At 38.4% G+C, this 18,440-nt stretch overlaps 1 protein-coding gene across 26 annotated transcripts in view; it reads right to left on the reverse strand.

The window, feature by feature from the left end:
• The window catches only part of NRCAM (neuronal cell adhesion molecule), a 280,578-nt gene that overhangs the window by 86,375 nt on the left and 175,763 nt on the right, over positions 1–18,440 (reverse strand). For 19 of the 26 annotated variants that reach the window (XR_014713314.1, XR_014713315.1, XM_084641215.1 and 16 more), the window contains 6 exons: positions 16,048–16,153; positions 12,271–12,467; positions 11,192–11,314; positions 10,602–10,772; positions 9,996–10,052; positions 7,561–7,672 (listed from right to left, as the gene is read on the reverse strand). Coding sequence is in view for 24 of the 26 variants with exons in the window: in XM_084641215.1 (XP_084497341.1) it covers positions 7,561–7,672; positions 9,996–10,052; positions 10,602–10,772; positions 11,192–11,314; positions 12,271–12,467; positions 16,048–16,153 (766 nt within the window). In the remaining 2 variants the exon portion in view is untranslated. The remainder of the gene's footprint in view (positions 1–7,560; positions 7,673–9,995; positions 10,053–10,601; positions 10,773–11,191; positions 11,315–12,270; positions 12,468–16,047; positions 16,154–18,440) is intronic. The other 7 variants (XM_084641210.1, XM_084641209.1, XM_084641228.1 and 4 more) reach the window with 1 other exon arrangement.

The following is an 18,440-nucleotide window of genomic DNA, read 5'->3' on the forward strand; positions in this document are numbered from 1 at the left end:
CAGTGAGGGAAACATCCCAATGGTTATAGCTCTCTATTGTGTCCTGCATAATATCTGTGAGGCGAAGGGGAAAAGCTGCTGCCAGGGTAGAAGGTGGAGGTTGAGTGGCTCTCTGCTGAGTTTGAACAGCCAGACACAAGGGCCTTTACAAGAGCCCAGTGTGGACTGATATGTTTGAGGAAGGCTTTGAAAGAGCACTTTAATGGTCAGGCACAGTTGTGTTCTGTGCTGAAGTGTTCTCTGGTCCTAGAGCTTTGAGTGCTGCTAAGAATTGTGTAGCGCTGGCTGTACATTTATAAGCATGACAGTGTGTTTTCCTGTAGCTATGAATTAAATGGCACATGCTGTAAATCTACAAGTACTGATTGCTTTCAGCATGCATTCTGTAATATGTGTTGTGAACTAATAAAGATAATTTTATTATCCAAAAATAGAACTTTATTGAGTGAGAAAAACATTATAGAAAAACAATGTGGGGGGAAAAAAACCCTGACAATGTAACACAAATGTTTAACATAAATTAAAGGGGTGGAACTTTAACATTGGAAAAGGAGGTAACATTTCTGTCCATTTGAGTGCACACATGCAGTCTGTTGTGGCTATACAACACCAACCATGGTTCTCACAGGTCAATGTCACATATATGCAGCATCTGTCTTCTTAAGCTAGGGTGACCAGATGTCCCGATTTTATAGGGACAGTCCCGATATTTGGGGCTTTTCCTTATACAGAGGCCTATTACCCCCAATCCTCTGTTCCGATTTTTCACACTTGCCATTTGGTCACCTTATATTAAGCAAACCCATATTATTTTTTGTACTTTATAAATTATAGTATAGCAGGCCAGAAACCTGAAATTTTTCACACAAGAAATTTCCAAAACAAAAATCTTCGAAAATGTTCATTTCATTTTGACTTAAAACATAATTGTTTATGATTTTAAGCCAAATAGCAAAAATGAAATGCCATTTTGAGTTGAAACAAAAACAACTGTGATTTTCCTTGCTGTCCCCTAGCTTGGAGTGGTACGGGTAAATATGAGGCCCGTGATGCCATGTGCGGGGTGCAGGGAGCAGTGACTCTAGAGTTCTCCAAGGACTACCTAGGGTGGGGAATCTTGGATTTTTGGACCTGCAGGTCAGCCAAGGTCTGCAGCATTTGAGTTTGCTACCTGAGAAGACCCACCATAGAATCATAGAAATGTAGGGCTGGAAGGGATCTTGAGAGGTCATCTAGTCCAGCCCCTTGCACTAAGGAAGGCTCAAGTAAACCTAGAACATCCCTGACAGGAGTTTGTCCAACTTGTTCTTAGAACCTCCAATGATGGGAATTCTACAACATCCCTTGGAAGCCTATTTCAGAACTTAACTATCCTCTTAGAGAGTTTTTCCTAGTATCTAACTTAAATCTCCCTTGCTGTAGATTAAGGCCATTACTTCTTGACCTAACTTCAGTGGACAAGGAGAACAATTGATCACTGTCCTCTTTATAACAGCCCATAATGTATTTGAAGATTGTTATTAGGTCCCCCTCAGTGTTATTTTTTCAAGACTAACCATGCCCAGTTTTGTTAAACTCATAGTTCAAGTTCCTCATAGTTCAAGTTTTTTAAACCTTTAATAATTTTGGTTGCTCTTCTCTGGACTCTTTCCAATTTGTTCACATCTTTCCTCAAGTGTGGCGCCCAAACTTGGACACAGTACTCCAGCTGAGGCCTCACCAGTGACGAGTAGAGCAGGACAATTATCGCCATTTCGAACACTCCTATTGATATATCCCAGAATGATATTAGTCTTTTTTGCAACTGCATCACACTGTTGACTCATATTCAATTTGTGATCCAATATAGCCCTTAGATCCTTTTCTGGAATACTACACCTAAGCCAGTTATTCCCTGTTTTGCAGTTGTACATTGAATTTTTCCTTCATAAGTGAAGTACTTTGCACTTATCTTTATTAAATTTCATCTTGTTGATTTCAGACCAATTCTCCAATTTATCAAGGTTGTTTTGAATGCTAACCTTTCCTCCCGAGTGCTTGCAACCCCTTCCATCTTGGTGTCATCTGAAAATTTTATAAGCATACTTTCCACTCCATTATCTAAGGCATTAATTAAAAACAGTAGTGGACACAGGACCAAACTCTGCAGGATCCCACTAAATAAATATGCCCTGCCAATTTCACTTTGAACCATAGATAACTACTTTTTGAATATAGTTTTTCAATCAGTTGTGCATTTGCCTTACAGTTATTTCAACTAGACAGCACTTCCCTACTTTGCTTATGATAATATAATGTGGGACTGTGTCGAAAGCTTTATTTTAATCAAGATATGTTTACTGCTTCCCTTATATCCAAAAGGCCAGTAACCCTCTCAAAGAAGGAAATTAGGTTGGTTTGGCACTCATTTGTACTTGACCAATCCATACTAGCTATTCCTATTATACTCTAGGAGCTTACAAACTGATTGTTTAATAATTTATTCCAATATCTTTTCAGGGATTGAAGTAGGCTGACTGGTCCACAGTTCCTAGGGTCCTCTTTGTTCCCCTTTTTTAAAGAGAGGTATTATGTTTGCCCTCCAGGCCTCTGGGACCTGACCTGTCCTCCAAGAGGTCTTGAAGATAACAGTTAATAGTTCTGAGGTTGCTTCAGCTAATTCCTTAAGTACCCTAGGACGAATTCCATCAGGCCCTGTCAACTTGAAACCATCTAACTTATCTAAATATTCTTTAACCTGTTCTTTTCCCTATTTTGGGTTGTGTTCCTTCTCTTTTCTTGTTCATATCAATTGTGCTGAGTATCCATTAATGGTATCTGGTCACCATTAAACTTTTTAGTGAAGACTAAAGCAAAATAGGCATTAAACACCACAGCCCTGATGTTATCAGTTATTAACTCTCCTTCCCTGCTAAGTAGAGGATCTACACTTTCCTTAATCTTTTTCTTGTTCCTAATATATTTTAAAAACCTCTTCTTACTGCCTTTTATGTCCCTTGCTGGATGTAACTCATTTTGTGCCTTAGCTTTTCTGAATTTCTCCCTATATGCTTGTACTACAGTTTTGTACTCCTTCTTATTTGTCCACCTTTTGTAAGATTCCCTTTTGATTTTCAGGTCATTAAAGAGCTCCTGATTGAGCCATTATGGCTTCTTACTATTCTTCCTATCTTTGCTTCACATCGGAATACTGTAGTTAGCAGTTGTGCCTTTAATACTGTTTCCTTGAGAAATTGCCAGCTGTCTTGAATTCCTTTATCCTTTAGCTTTTCTTCTCTGGGGACCTTACCTACCAGTTCTCTGAGTTTGTTAAAATCTGCTTTTTTGAAGTCCATTGTCCTTACTCTGCTGATCTCGGTCCCCTTTCCTGAGAATCATGAAATTTATCATTTCATGGTCACTTTTATGCAAATTGCCTTCCACCTTCAGAAGCACAACCCGTTCCTCCACCTTCTGAAACAAAAAGTTGTCCCCAATATATTCCAAAAACTTAGAGACTTAGAATTGAGGGCCAGAAGAGACTACTAGATCATCTAATGTGAGCTCATGACTCTCACAGGCCACCAACATCACTCAGCACCCACACTCCAAACCCAACAATCAAAACGAGACCAAAGTATTACAACCCACAGGAGACTAGACTATTATGAGCCACAGGCAGAGAATAGGAGGCACCAAGGGGCACCAATTGAGCCCCCACAATGACAAGGAAATGGTTAAGTGAGATATACCCAGACAATCCTGGCAAGTGACCCACACTCACATGCTATAGAGGCAGGCGAAAACCCCACAAGGTCACTGTCAAACTGACCTGAGGGAAAATTCATTCTCAACACCACATATGGCAGTCAGTTAGACCCTGAGAACGTGAGCAAGGATCAGTCAGCCAAGCACCTGAGATAGAGAGAATGCACTGTGCCACTTCAGATCCCTGGCCTACCCTACTCAATGCCCCACCTCCAGCTATGGCCATCCCTACTGCTTTAGAGGAAGAAGATTAAAAAAACCCTCCTTGCATATGTTGGATGGGGGGATCTTCCTGACCTCTCCTGGTGGCTGTCTGAATCCTGAAGCATGAGCTTTAGGAACATAAGAAATAAATTGGAAATGAACCTTAGGACTGTAGAACCCTGTCATCATCAGAATCAAGCTCCTCATATAATTGCACTTATTGGACATTATGTCCTGGTACATTTCCCTTTCCTTTTTCTGCTGGAATTCCTGGGCCTTTCCCCTGTCCTCTTTCCTTCTCCATACTGCCAGTCATATTGGCCCTCCAAGCCCTTTGTTCATAGTCTGATGCAGCAGTGGTTTGTAAGATCTCTCTGAACATGTCTTCTTTCTCCTCCTCCTCAGGGGCAAGAGTTCTGGGGCTGTGGAGAAGGCACTCCTCAAGGCCATCATAGCAGAAGCTGCTGATAAAAACCGAGATGTACCAATGGATTTACAGTCACAACAGAAAGGAAAAGATAAGTTTCTAAATTCCCTTCCCTCAATCCCATAAACAATTTTAATAAGAAATGCATATTGACACTTCAGCTTTGGAGTGCCTTGGCACAGCCCTAGCCACGGTGAATATTGCCTGTCAGGGACCAGGGGAAAGGATTTTCTGATACTCGAAGCTATAACATTTCAGTCCCTATTCCATGGGTACTGAGTACAGGGCAATGGCACTGAATATTGGCACGATTTTCCACAGGAGGTGGTGATTTTAGCTGATATCTTACTTCTTCGGGTAACAGAGGCACAGAAAGCACAGCTACTACTGGGGTCCAGAAGCTGCCTGGCCCCTGTGCCTCTAGCCTGTTTACTCCAGTGGTGCCTGCAAAACTCACTGCAGAGTGGAACGGGGAAGTGTTCTACTGTAGAGGAAGGAATAACGCAGCCATCCTAGAAACCTTTGGGAGAGGACTGCAGAGTAGCTCCCTGGAAGTTTCATTGAGATCTCTCAGGAGGATAAAATGGACATCCCTACGTACGTAAACAAAGTGCTCTGCATCCTGCCCTTTCCCACTTGCCTCAGCCAACCGGGGAATGAAAAAGCAGCTGCCAACTCAACTTGTTTGTTGTACCTCTACCTCTTCGCATGTGAGTAAATCAATGGAAAGTTGATACCTGTGACTTATTAATTTGGGGCTGGGCTGGGCTCCATCTTTAAATTTAAACACTGTGAGGAAAGATGCATGCACACGCTTACCTGAGTTCCCTTCCCCTTCATCATGCTCATCTGTGCTTGCCTGGTGGGACTGGCTAGACTTGAGGCGGAGTCTCAAACAGGTCCTGGCTTCCAGCATGGTTGGAGCCCCCCACTGCATATCCCCCTCCTCCTCCTCCTCGATGTTCACAGTAGGGGTTTCTGTATCAGCCTTGTCTGAGGTATCCGTGGTGGTCTGTGGAGCGCTAGTGGGGTCTCCACCAAGTAGGGCATGCAGCTCATTGTAAAAGGGGCAGGTCTGCAGGGCGCCATCAGATCAAATGTTGTGCACCCTGGCCTTGTTATATCCCCGGAGACGTTTCTTTGCTTTCACAGGGCACAGTGGCTGACCCCTGCTGTACCCCTTTGCCAGCATCCCCCCTGTCATCTGTTTGTATCGGTCAGGGTTTCTGTGGCTGGTCCACAGCTGTGCTTGCACAACCTCTTCTCCCCACAGGGCCAGGAGATTCAATATCTCCTGCCTACTCCAAGTAGCAGGGCATGGAGCCAACACAGTAACTTGGGCAGTTGCATACAACAAGGATGAGCCGATAGGTGTATTGCAAAGGTGGGCAATCAGGAAAAGGCATATCAAAAACATTTGAAGTTTTAAAGGAGGGGCAGGGGAATGACTTGCCGTCTCTGTGACTCCTGGGCAGTAGAGTTTACAATTGAAACCAGACCAGTCACTGCCGCAGGGAATGGGGCATTGTGGTACAGCTGCTGGAGATCCGTTAGTGTCGACACAGGTCACATATTGTCTACACTCACACTGTCAACCTCAGTAGGTCAGCCAGGACTCCACACTGTTCAGGGAGGCAGTTTTACTGCTTCACTGTAGCAGGGCACTTACATCATCCAGAAATAAATTTGTTCATAGACACATGCACAAATAGGTTGACACGAGGTGACTTACATTGACCTAACTTTGTAGTGTAGACCAGGCCTAAATGTGCTGGGGATGAGCCCATCGCAGAGCAGCCCCTGTATTCGGGGAGGCCAACCACCCCTTCTTTTCAGCTGCACTCAGTGCTCTTTGGCTGCAGTTGAAGTTCTGGGCCCACATCTAAAATATCAGATGATCTGTAGTGTACTGAGATTTTGAAATGCTAATAGCAAATTGTTTGTTTTAACACCACATCTGAGCTGACCAAACTTATGGAGAACTATTTTTAAAAGTATAAACATAAAAAATTATATTTGTTTCTCCAGTAGAATGTCACCTCTCAAATATAAATAATTCAAAGCAGATAGCCATTTAGAAATCTAATATCCAAAATTATATACAGTAAGATGTGCTCTCAGTAATGATGGTGTTAACTAGAAGTAACTGGTTTACACCAGCATAACAGAGCAGAATTTGGCTCCACATGCACTGTTATCTACTAATAAATAACCACCATGGAAATAGACAAGACACAGTGTACCTGGTTAATATTTCAAAATTTTACCCCATTTGATGCAATCATGTGTACTTTATGCTAACATGGGCCACGGACTGTTTTTTTTTATCTTAGGGAACCACAGAAGTCTCAACGAGTGATAGAATGTTTCTAGTTCTGCACCAAATCAGTTCTGCACCCTTCTCTGCCAATTGCTTATTAAGAGTTAAAAACGGATGTGTTAGGTAAAATTCATTTATCAAATTGGTAGACTCAATGATAAAAGTATTTTGTGATTTCCTGTGCATACAGATACCAGTGGGGGCAACCAAACACAATATTAACGGAACATAAATACATACCAATTAACAAATTAATTTACAAAGAAAAGACAGAGGCAGGATAGAATGTGGTCCTAAGGTTTCCCACACAAGTGATTTGCCAGCTATTGTCAGTAGATGAAGATCAAGTCAGCAGGTTCTTACTTGTTTCTATAGTTTCAGAGAGTTTAGTTATCACAAATGTGAGGGAACACGAGCATTGGCTTGATTCAGGCATGGAGCGGGAACATGACAACAAACTCTTCCTTCCCTACACCTCTGCAGATGCATCCCAAGTGTAGCCTGAAGCACCCATGCTATTCTACTACCTGGCCTCTCTTGTACATAAACAATCAATACTACTGAGTTTGTGCAGCAGTTTTGTGATGTGCAAGGGTTGGCCAGCATAATAATGGTTGTTTCATTTATGTCCTAAATATGTGTTTAATCAATCACTATCCAAATATATGTGTCATGTTTTGAAAACAAACACCTCGGTTTTTAGTTTCTATCTGCTTGTCTCTGTGCATCTAACAATGTCTATCATTATGACATCTAGCATTATGCTATGAGTACTTTCTACGGCATTGATTTCTTTCTGAAATATTTCTCAGTATTTCTACATTTGTATTTAAAGAACATTTTGACTTAAAAAGCAACTCACAATCCTTCTGCAATGCACTCCAGCAAAAGGACATTTCCCCTTAGTTCCACTTTATTACTTGTGCTCCCCACTGGAGTTAAAAGAGTTGGTCGTCTCTCTGTCAATGGCTTGGCTGATTAAAAAAAAAATTAGAATAATGAAAACAATCAGAAAGATATATTTCAAACATATTTCCCAACCCAGCAAAAATCCATCTGCTTCCAAACAGTGACAGTAAATATATTTATAGTCAGGTCTGGTGATAGCGTATATATTAATATTAAAATGAAGGCCCAGTTTCATGCATATGGGCATTTCAGAATTTAGCACAGGAGTTTTTTCTGTGTATTGTTCATTTAATTCAAAAATCCTTTTGTAAGAATTTGCACAGCTACAAAGGGTTAGGGTTTTGCCCAGCACGCTAGAGTCCTATCTGGACATAAGAAACATTGTAATTTTGGACACATACATTAAAAACAGCCAACCTGTTCAATATTGTACTTGCTTAGGCCCTGATTCTGCAATATGATGGGTTCACATGGACACGTACATCTGTGCAGAGCCCCACACACTTCAGTTAGGCTCTGCATAGGTGCAGGGATCCATCTACATGGATCATATTGCAGGAATCATATTCAACATCTGATGTTTTCTGTACTTCCACTAACACCACAAATAAGACATAGAAAAAAATGGAGCCAATGTAAACCTGTTGTATTCAAAAACATGAGTGACAGGATATATTGCAGTTTAAAATATGCTTTGCTCAGCATCTTCCAGTCTACAAAGGACTTTTCTCATAAACCTCAGCCATGTCTTGTCCCTTTAAAACATAATTTTAATTTGAATATTTTGGCAAACCTGAACTGTATGATCAACTGCTTTCTCCACAGTAATAAAAATTATATAACATGGCCAATATATAGACCTAAAACTAAACCCAAATTTATACACAGATTACTATATCTGCTTCCAAAACCTTTGGAACTTCTTGATTTAATTCAAAGTCTATTACAGTATTTCATAACTCCATTTTAAAATATTGATGATAATGAAATTGGATCAGACTGTTTTCTGGAAATAAACATTATAAAACACTTTAGTATTCTACTATAATAGCTTAAAACATAGTAGTCTGCTGTGGTATTTTTTTTATATGGACAGCAATATAAAGATGTATATGCCTTGTTTATCTGGACATAGGATTTATTGCTAAATTAAGTCATAAAGAACACATTACAATAATTTTAGGATGTACCTAGAGCACCTCAAATGTGAGTATATGAAATGTGCCTCTTCAGAAGATAAAGATAAAGGAGAACATAGAAAAAGGCCACACTACAATAAACAATCTGCCCATTTCATGCACTGCAAAAACCCACTCAAGGCTGTGAAAAATCCTGAAAAATTGATTTCTGCAGCCTTGTGTCATGTGCCAATTGAATGGGTTTTTAATAACTGTACTCGATATGTCATTCTATTTGCAGGTCATTATTACCCTATTACAGAAAACCCACCATTATGGTTCGCTAACTAAACTTAACTTTTATGTAGACAATGAAAAGTTGTCATGCTCCTGCTATATTTTAGTTTTCAGTAATTGAAGATTAGTGCCTATAGAACTTCAGTTATGGAAAAGACCTCAAGATAAATACAATAAAATAATAATATATTTTTTATCTATTTTCTACCCATCACATAGAAAGTAAAATTGTGGGGCCAGATCCTCAGCTGATGTAAAATTGTGTACCTCGATCAAAGTCAACTGAGCTAAGGAGTTTTATACCAGTTGAGGATATGGCCCACAATATAGAAAAATAGACCATTCAAAATGGACTGAATTAAAGTTAATTAAAACAAAAATATCCAGAATTTTGTTTCTTTTAAGTTACTTTTCAAATACATTTCAAAGTCTTAGATTCTTTAATTTAATTCAAAAGTCTTTAATTCAATCTAGTTTTACATTTATAAAACAGATTAAAAATGAATGGTATATTAAGTGAATTATTAAATATTAAGAGCATCTGTTAAATTATTTAAGGTTACTAATAATGCTTATAATATAGCATGTGATATTGACTAGTTCCAGTGATAATGAAGGTTTCCACTTATCAATTAAATTAGAGGAAAAACATAAATGAACAGCATAATACAGAAGCAAGTAGACAAATAATCTGTAAAATCTGCCAGTGTGACTGGATTCATTTGCTGTAAAAGCTGAGATTTTTGTTGTGTGTCATATTGTTGACATTACATCAAAATTATTTAAGTATTTTTAAAGGCTCACACTGTGGCATCCCTTTGTAAAGTGTATATTATCACCAGTACTAATGGATATATTTATTAGAAATTGGAAAGGGGAGTCAAAGGTAAGTAGCCATGGAGGTGAAAGTTAGTTAACTAAATTCTACTATGAAAGAGGGAATACCAGTGGGGATCACCATCCCATAACTCACCACCATAAAAATCAGTGTCACTCAAATTAGCAGATATAGTTTCATTCAATGAATCCACTGAAATAAACAGAATATCATGAAGAATGCATACAAGTGGGTAAATCAGATTATTGGGCATCAAACGTGAATCACTATGGACAAGTTGATTTAACAATACAAGCAGAGAGCAGTATGTTATTGCAGATGTCTGCTGATTAAGTCATTTGAACAGTCATGAGCATTATAAACTGGTGTATGCACATAGGAGTGCCAACTTAAATTCAGTATTTATCACATTATAATTTTTAAATAAGTAAAATGTTACAAAATATAGGTGATTTGAGTGAGATATTACTGAAAAAGAAAAAATCAGTATTTAACGTAAAACTTTAAAGGCGAACATGGAAAGTAAAACAGCATGTATGATTTAGGACTACTCATGTTTTTGTAAAGTATTTATAAAGAAAACTGGACATTAATATTTTAAAGTTGTATAGAATTATTTCTTACTTATTGTGATGAAGATTACAATTTCTCTCTCACATACAACTACTTAATTGTAGGCCAGCAAGTGAAAAATCCAGATAAATACAATGTAAGTGTATAATTAAGAAAAATAATACTTACTTGAAAAAACCTTCACAGAAATAGGTTGCTTCTGCTGTATAGTCTGAGTGTGATTAAATCTCGCATAACAAATATAGTCCTCACGAGTGTCCTCTGGTTTTACATTAGAAAAATAAAGGTCTCCATTCAGACCTTGGGAAACCCTTTCATTTTGAGGCAGTCTTTGGAAAGCTAAGTAAAAACAAGGACACATTTATTTTCATTATAATACATAAAAAAATACATTAGTGATCTGTGGACCCCAGATGTGACCTACCTTCTGCCTTTTGTAATGTCTCATCTCTTTGTAAGTGCTCTCAGCTGCTTCCTTATCTCCCCTCAAAAATACGTCAACAAATATAAAACCACAAGACTCATGAAGACAGCCCCAACCCTCTTTGCACGCACTGCACATGAGCAGCCTCTCTGCAGGCATGGCCCTTCCTGTTCTGTGGAACTGTGCAGCCTTGCACAAGCAGAGACTAGATTTTATCCTCACTGAGCAACTACACTGTCTCCTGCAATTTTTCATAAGTAATTATAAATTATTTAGAACAGTAATCAAAATTGTCAAGAAATATGTTCTTTATGCAGATTTAATATAAACTTACAATTATCCATCCAAAATATTATAGGTGGTGGTAAGCCAACTGGAGGGCTGCAGTGAAGTACTAGAGGATCACCTTCTCTGACATATTTTGGTTCTACTTTTTCTTTAGTCCACAAGGGGGATCCTGTAGAAGATAATTTTCACATTCATATACACTCTGGATTGATAAAGTTACAGAACCCCACGAAAGAACGATATGTGTCACATAATTTAAAAGGAACGGTCTTCTGACATTTACTGTACATGGATTATAACTTCTACTTCTGAGTAGTTGTGTTGTCTTTGGGAAAAAGAAAGGTTTCGTAATTTTTTTGTTTATACGTTTTAGAGAATCATTGCTTTACTCTACGCAATCAAACAGAAAGGGATTCTTCTGGGTAATCACTAACATTTGACAAGTTTGATTCTGGATCATGTAGAAAAGCAATGCATACAATTAGAAAAAAACAAAGTGAGACAGTTCTAAAATGGCATTCCATGTGGAGAGATTTATCAAAGACTATGGTAAAAATAAGAGCAGCTCAAGAAAATACATTTGAGCTCAAGAGCTGTGACGTTTGAAAAGTAAGCCAATATAATACCACAATAAATTCTAAGATTTGGGGACAGGAGGGATATATGTGTTTGTCTCAATATACTCCATGTTAGGGCTTTTTTTTTTTTTTCTTTTTTAAAGTAATTGCTTTGCAAGAACAGATTTTTTTTAAAAAGAGTACTCCACACCAAAGAAATATGTTAAAGATTTACAATTCTTTTTTCTAATTGTAATGTTTTATACACTGTCCAATTTTAAACATGACAAATGAGTCAGACATACTGAAAACCAGGAAAACATATTGGGTGTTTAACTTACTAAGGAACTTTGGAGAAAATTGGCAGCTTTTTCATGCAGTACAGCACTAAACCAGAATATCAGAAACTGTACAATTACCTTCTAATAAGATCGCTTTGATGATTAAAAAGATGTCTTTTTTTTTTTTTTAAGGAAAGGAAAAAAGAAAATAATTAAACCAAAAAGTTCACAACAAAACAAATAAGTACAAATGTTTCAGGTTTGATGAATGTTAGAGTTACACTTACTGGACGGGCGTATAACAATGTTATTGGAAATTGCTGCTCCACGTTCATTCCTTGCTGTACACTGATACACTCCTTCATACGCTTCTGCCTTTCCGCCATTCATAATGTTTATTACAAGGGTTCCTGAGTTTGGCTTCACTGTTACCCTTGCATCTTTATCTATATCAAAATGAGTTCCATTACGTGTCCATGAGAAACTAGAATCATAAATACAAGAATAGGAAACTAATTACTAAAGATTTGGAAAAAACAAGAAAAATAACTTTAGAAAAATCTCTTAACACCACACAGATTTTTGTAAAAAGAAAAGGAGTACTTGTGGCACCTTAGAGACTAACCAATTTGTTTGAGCATAAGCTTATGCTGAAATAAATTGGTTAGTCTCTAAGGTGCCACAAGTACTCCTTTTCTTTTTGCGAATACAGACTAACACGGCTGTTACTCTGAAACAGATTTTTGTGTATACCATAAAAATGTGGCTTAAGAATAATATATTTGAATTATTTAACTGAGAAATAAGTAATAAACAAACATGCTTTGAGACAAAAGACTTGGTTATATTTGTTAATAGGTGCCATTTTTAGGGTCAGCAGTTTTGCTATATATTATTTATATTATTAAAAATTACAAAAGATAAATTATTGTTTATAATATTTATATTATAAAATTACACAGAAGGATTGATAAGCTAATCACAGAGGAAAAAATGCTTTCATTTTCCACTAAAGATGATACAGCGAAATCTGCTAGCACTGATACTGTTAAAGCTTCATTAGCATTTCCATTATAAACCCCATTATTCAAAGAGTTTATAACTGGCCTGTAAGAATTTGCTCTGGGCTGAAATGTGTCATATAAGTTCTCAGCAGGAGATCATGTCTTTTACTCGGTTTGTCCATTTTTTAAGTTACCAGAGTGAATAAAAAGGTAATATTGTGGGTTTGATTGCTTTTCACTACTCTAATGCAAACAGTTGTGATTCTATATATTAAATTTTGCATTCGGGTAGGCCATAACCAATCTATTAGGTTCCTTTTGGTGTTACCCAAAACAACTGATATTTTGTAAAGTAGCTGCTGAGAATTTACAGTATTACAATTCATAAAGATTTATTTTTTGGGAAAAAAAATAGATCCATAGTATGCCAATCCTACTGCTCTAAAAATGCATTCATAAGATATATTCTCTTACTTCCAAAAATACATTGATACAATGCTAGGATCGTGACTGTATGGCAGCACCTCATGAGGTGCTGAGCACATACAACCCCTAGTGTAGTTAGAGGGTGTTGCTGATACTCATTACCTCTCAGGATCAGACCTTAAACATTTACATTTGAAAACTAGTGAGCTTTTTACATATAAATCTAAATACATGTAGTACAAGTGAAATTCAACCAACTCAGCAGGGTTCACACAGCTTAAATTGTGGTATGTCCTCCTATGGTTGGACAGTGCAGGAGAGTTTCTGTAATCCATGAGCACCATGAGTGGCTCAACTTTAGCTTCAGATAGATAGGTGCGGAATGGGCAATGTAGGAGACTGAACTTGGAATAAAAGCATGAGCTCTGTTGCTCAAACTAAAAAGACAGCTTGCTGGTTAGAAGCAGTAGCATATTCATAAGCCTCAATCTATGGTTTAGTCCAGGGGTTCTCAAACTTCATTGCACCGTGACCCCCTTTTGACAATAAAAATTACTACATGACCAGGAGAGGGGACCAAAGCCTGAGCCCACCTGAGCTCCACCGGGCCAGGGAGTGGGAGGCAAAATCCAAGCCCCGCCGCACTGGCGGGGAGGGCCAAAGCCAACGCTTGAGCCCCATTACCCCTGATTGGGGGGGAGGGGGGCAAAGCCCAAGGGCATCAGCCTGAGGAGGGGGGGGCTGTAACCTGAGCCCCACCACCCAGAGCTGAAGCCATCAGGCTTTGGTCCTAGGCTCCAGCAAGTCTAACACCAGCCCTGGCACCCACTTTGGGGTTCCGACCCACAGTTTGAGAACCCCTGGTTTATTCAATAGCAGGGGACAAAGATGCACATTGCATTAACCCTCTCTCTAGCAAACTTTAGAGTTCCATAGCCATGCTAATTCCCACTTGTGTCTGAAGGGATCTAACCCAGAACCACTTGATCTAAAAGATGAGCCTCTACTGCTTGACCAAATGAATCAAGTCAATTAGCTCAATCAAAAAAAAATATTTGGTCACATAGTGCCTATGAAAATAGGCATAAATAAACTCAGGCTGTCCCGTCTTGTCCGTTCCCCCCACTTCCCTTTGGAAATTGCACTAGAAAATTCAAGCACTTCACAAACTACAGAAAGCATTACGAATTCATCACCTCACTCAACACGGAGTTTTTAGAGAATGTCATTACCTCTGTTGAAATAGAAATCCTGGTGCAGCATTAACACTAGAGATGCTACCGCACCTCTATAACAGACGTGTGACATTAAAAACATCCTACAATAAAAAATTTGAGAGCACAGGAGGGAAAATCTCCCTGCTCTCAGTTCTGGTGTCCAGCATCAGAACTGCCCCCAGATGCCAGAAGGAACAATTGCTCAGCCATGGATTGGCATATGTCAATGAGCTCTGTGGGGGTGAAGCATGCTCAGTGTAGTTTGCATAGAGCATTGTGTGAGTGGCGCATGCTCAGTACACAAAATGTTTGGTGAACTTTACTTCCAGCCTCTATCAAACCTCTACTGAACATATACAAATGGTAATTTTTAGATGTTTATAAGTTGAACAAATTCAGGTGGATTTTCATGAAGACACCAAAAAGAACCTCTCTTTGATCCCATAGTCACATCCCTGAATATTTTCAAGACCCAACTCTAAAAACTGGAGGGAATTAGAGCTTCTCAACAAAAGCTGTAAGATTTTTTTTAAATATTGGCAAAACAATATATTTTCCCTTACCCTCATTCTAGAAAGCAGCTGAACTCTTTCTGCTGAAACTTTCCAGACAATTCAGCCTAACACGCAGACATGTGGCACAGAAAATTTCAGCCAGAATTATTAAAAATTGGTAAAGTTACAAGCAACTGAAAACATGGTCTTACAATGGAATTATTGGGGAACCGTAACTATAGGCACACCACCACCTGTGCCCCTAATATACGGTGAGTAATGTGAAAGCTATAAAATAAGCCTAGAAAATCAAGGGCACTCAAGTTTAAGCTGACACACATTCCTTAGCTCATTGCATTTTGCTCACAAAATTGTACAATTTAGCAATCATAGAATACATCAATCAAGCAAATAATGGTGCAGACCATGGATGAATTTGAGACCTCCACTTTCAGCCTTGTTCTAGCAGTTATGTGTGCTCATACGCCACCTGCATTGTAGAAATTCCACCAGGATACCCAAGGGTAGAAGGTGAGCAGACCAGTGCTATGGTATTCTTTGAAGTGCCCCCCTCCTTTTACTGTAATGATCCCCTTTACTGATTTTCCTATTGAAAACTTTAAGAGGATCTTTCAACATTGTAACACTATACATTTTTAGAATGTTTCTATGGTACTGTTGTTCAGTTCAGTCTCCTCAGCACTTCTATGGGAAGGACTCACTTAATGCAGATATTATTAATATTATAAAAATAACAAGGATGGTAAACATAAGACTTCATACTGATTTGATGTCACTAGTTTAGATTAAAGCTATGTGTATTAGTCTAGAAAATTACTTCATTTCCTCTTAGTTTTCATATTTGTTATTCTAGCTTTTCTACATTTTTCTGTAGCAGCAAAAACAATAGAAGTAGTACTAACCTAGGAGGTGGCTTTCCTTTTGCTTCACATTGTATTACAATATTCTCTCGAGGGTCAACAATGTAGTCTTTTGGAGATTGCTGAGTTATTGTTGGAGGCTGTGATACTTTATTGCAGAACATAATTAAGAAACATTAAGAAACAATGATATTTTCAAGGTACCAACACACCAGTTTTATAGGCAAAAAAGACAAAATTAGCAACAAAAGACTGGTATCAAAGTATCCTTTGCATTCAAAAGGCAAGATGGTCTTCTATTGTAAATCAGGTTAGCTCTATTCACTTCAATGAAGCTGTGCTGATTTACCACAACGGAAGACCCTTCAAAAGAGGTTTTAATGGGTATTCCTTGTTTAATATACTACAGATCTCATTCAATATTTGTGAAGTCAAAGGACACCCGAATCCTTAAAATCAACAAATATTTCAAAACAAACAAACAAGAGCCCTAATTTACACTTGAAAAGAGCTCTCTTCAGTCTACATAAACCAATCAAAAGTGATGTACGTTGTTTTCATTTTATAAATATTGGATGTGTTTCAAACACTCCAAGTAGGAGTCCAGTTTGTTCAAAATTTCAGTCATAACATGACTAATTCACACTTGAGGTATGATTTAAGGACAGCTACATTTCAGGAGTAAAATAATTTTTGCATAAATTTGTACCTGAAAGTTTGACTATAGCTTAAGTTTTTAGAAAAATAAATATATCCACTAAGGATGGAATAAGACAGATACTGACATTTAGGAATTCTGTATCAAAAGTAGTACTTGGAAAAATTCTACATTTTTTTCTCCTAGTACTGAACAAACCTAAAATGGATTTTGCATTTTCTATCTTTTCCATAAACTAATGAGGAATAGCCATTTTGCTGAATTGTCCAAGGATGAACAAGAGATGTCAGGGTCAGTCAAGTGCTCAAGAATGATTGGCATGGTTTGACACTCATTCCCCTGGTGAAGGAGTTGGTGCCAATCTACATAAAGTAATTTGCAATCATTTACCATTGATTGCACCTCTCTTTGCACAGAAAGGAATGCAAAATTTCCTGACAGAAGAAGGAGTTGCAGACAGTGCCAGTCAATGTCTTACTGCATTTCTCACTCCCAATCTGTTTTACACTACAGTGGCAGCCAGAGTATCATTACAGTAGTTCAGAGTGCTATCCCTGAATATGTTCAGCTTTAAATAAATAAAGTCCATTAAATCCCTTGGCCTATGACCCTTCCTCACATATGCTGCTTTTTTCCAGAGTAAATTCCTCTGAAATCAAATGTAAATTATTGTGCACGTAAGCATGTATACCCCAGTATTCACTTAACCACTGAATTATCTGACCTGATCTGTAAGGGTATCATCCTGAAACCCTTACACGGGTAAAAAAATGTTCACTGACAAAAATATTCACCATAAAGTTCCTCTGGGACACTTCTGTGTGTAAGGATTGTAGAACGGGGACCTAAGATTGCTCTAAACATGCTGCTAAGGAATCATAAAACTGTGCAAGATTTTCCAGCTAGAAGTTGGTTAGTACCTCAAAATTAGAAGAAGTCTTAGTAACAAGGGTCCTGATCCTATCAATGGGAGTTGAGAGTGCACACCATCTCACAGGCGGTGCTCAAGTGCCTCACAGTACTGGGCCATAACTGTCACACTAACAGGAAGGTACTGAAATTCTCAGAGCCAACCTTTTTTTTTTTACAAATTTTGGAATTTTTTCATTAACTCATTGCAAATGCATATTTCCATATTTGACTAGTTATTACGTATCTTGAAAAGAGAAAGAGAAATGGTTTCACAAGGGACCAACCATTCCAGGAGATACTTCCCAGTGGGCTGCAGTGGGAGTTGCACATGCTCATCTCCTGGAATAGCAAGGTGGATACGTTCAAATACCATTGTATCATGGCGTGGTATAATCCCCTAAATAGAACAGAACGGGTCCTTCAGGATTAGCATGTCCTTTCCTCCCTCACTGCATACAGGAAAGTGATTGGGAGGTTTTCTTCCCAGGATATGACTCTTCACATGTTCCTGTAGAGAAGCAGTCAGAGGCTAGTTCTTTTCCCCTCTGGGGAACAGTTCCTGGGGCCAGTACACCCAATGTTCTAAGATGGCAAAAGTGCTGTCTGAAAAGGGGTACAATTTGAGCACTTCTGTAATACAATATATTGATAGCACCTGATGCACATATAAGATCTCAATCCTGCATCAAGATCTGAAAACATTCAAACCTATGTGGAGTCCCGTTGTATTTGAATTCATTGGATTCAAGATGGGCACAATGGCCATGTTAGTGCATCCTGAAGGAAGACTGGACCTAGTTAATTCACTGTATGCACTGTTTAAAAATAAATAAAAATGTCTCCACCTTCAGAGTTATAAAAAATG

This window comes from Lepidochelys olivacea (genome assembly GCF_965140295.1).
Source record: "Lepidochelys olivacea isolate rLepOli2 genome assembly, chromosome: 1".
Lineage (NCBI taxonomy): Eukaryota > Metazoa > Chordata > Testudines > Cheloniidae > Lepidochelys > Lepidochelys olivacea.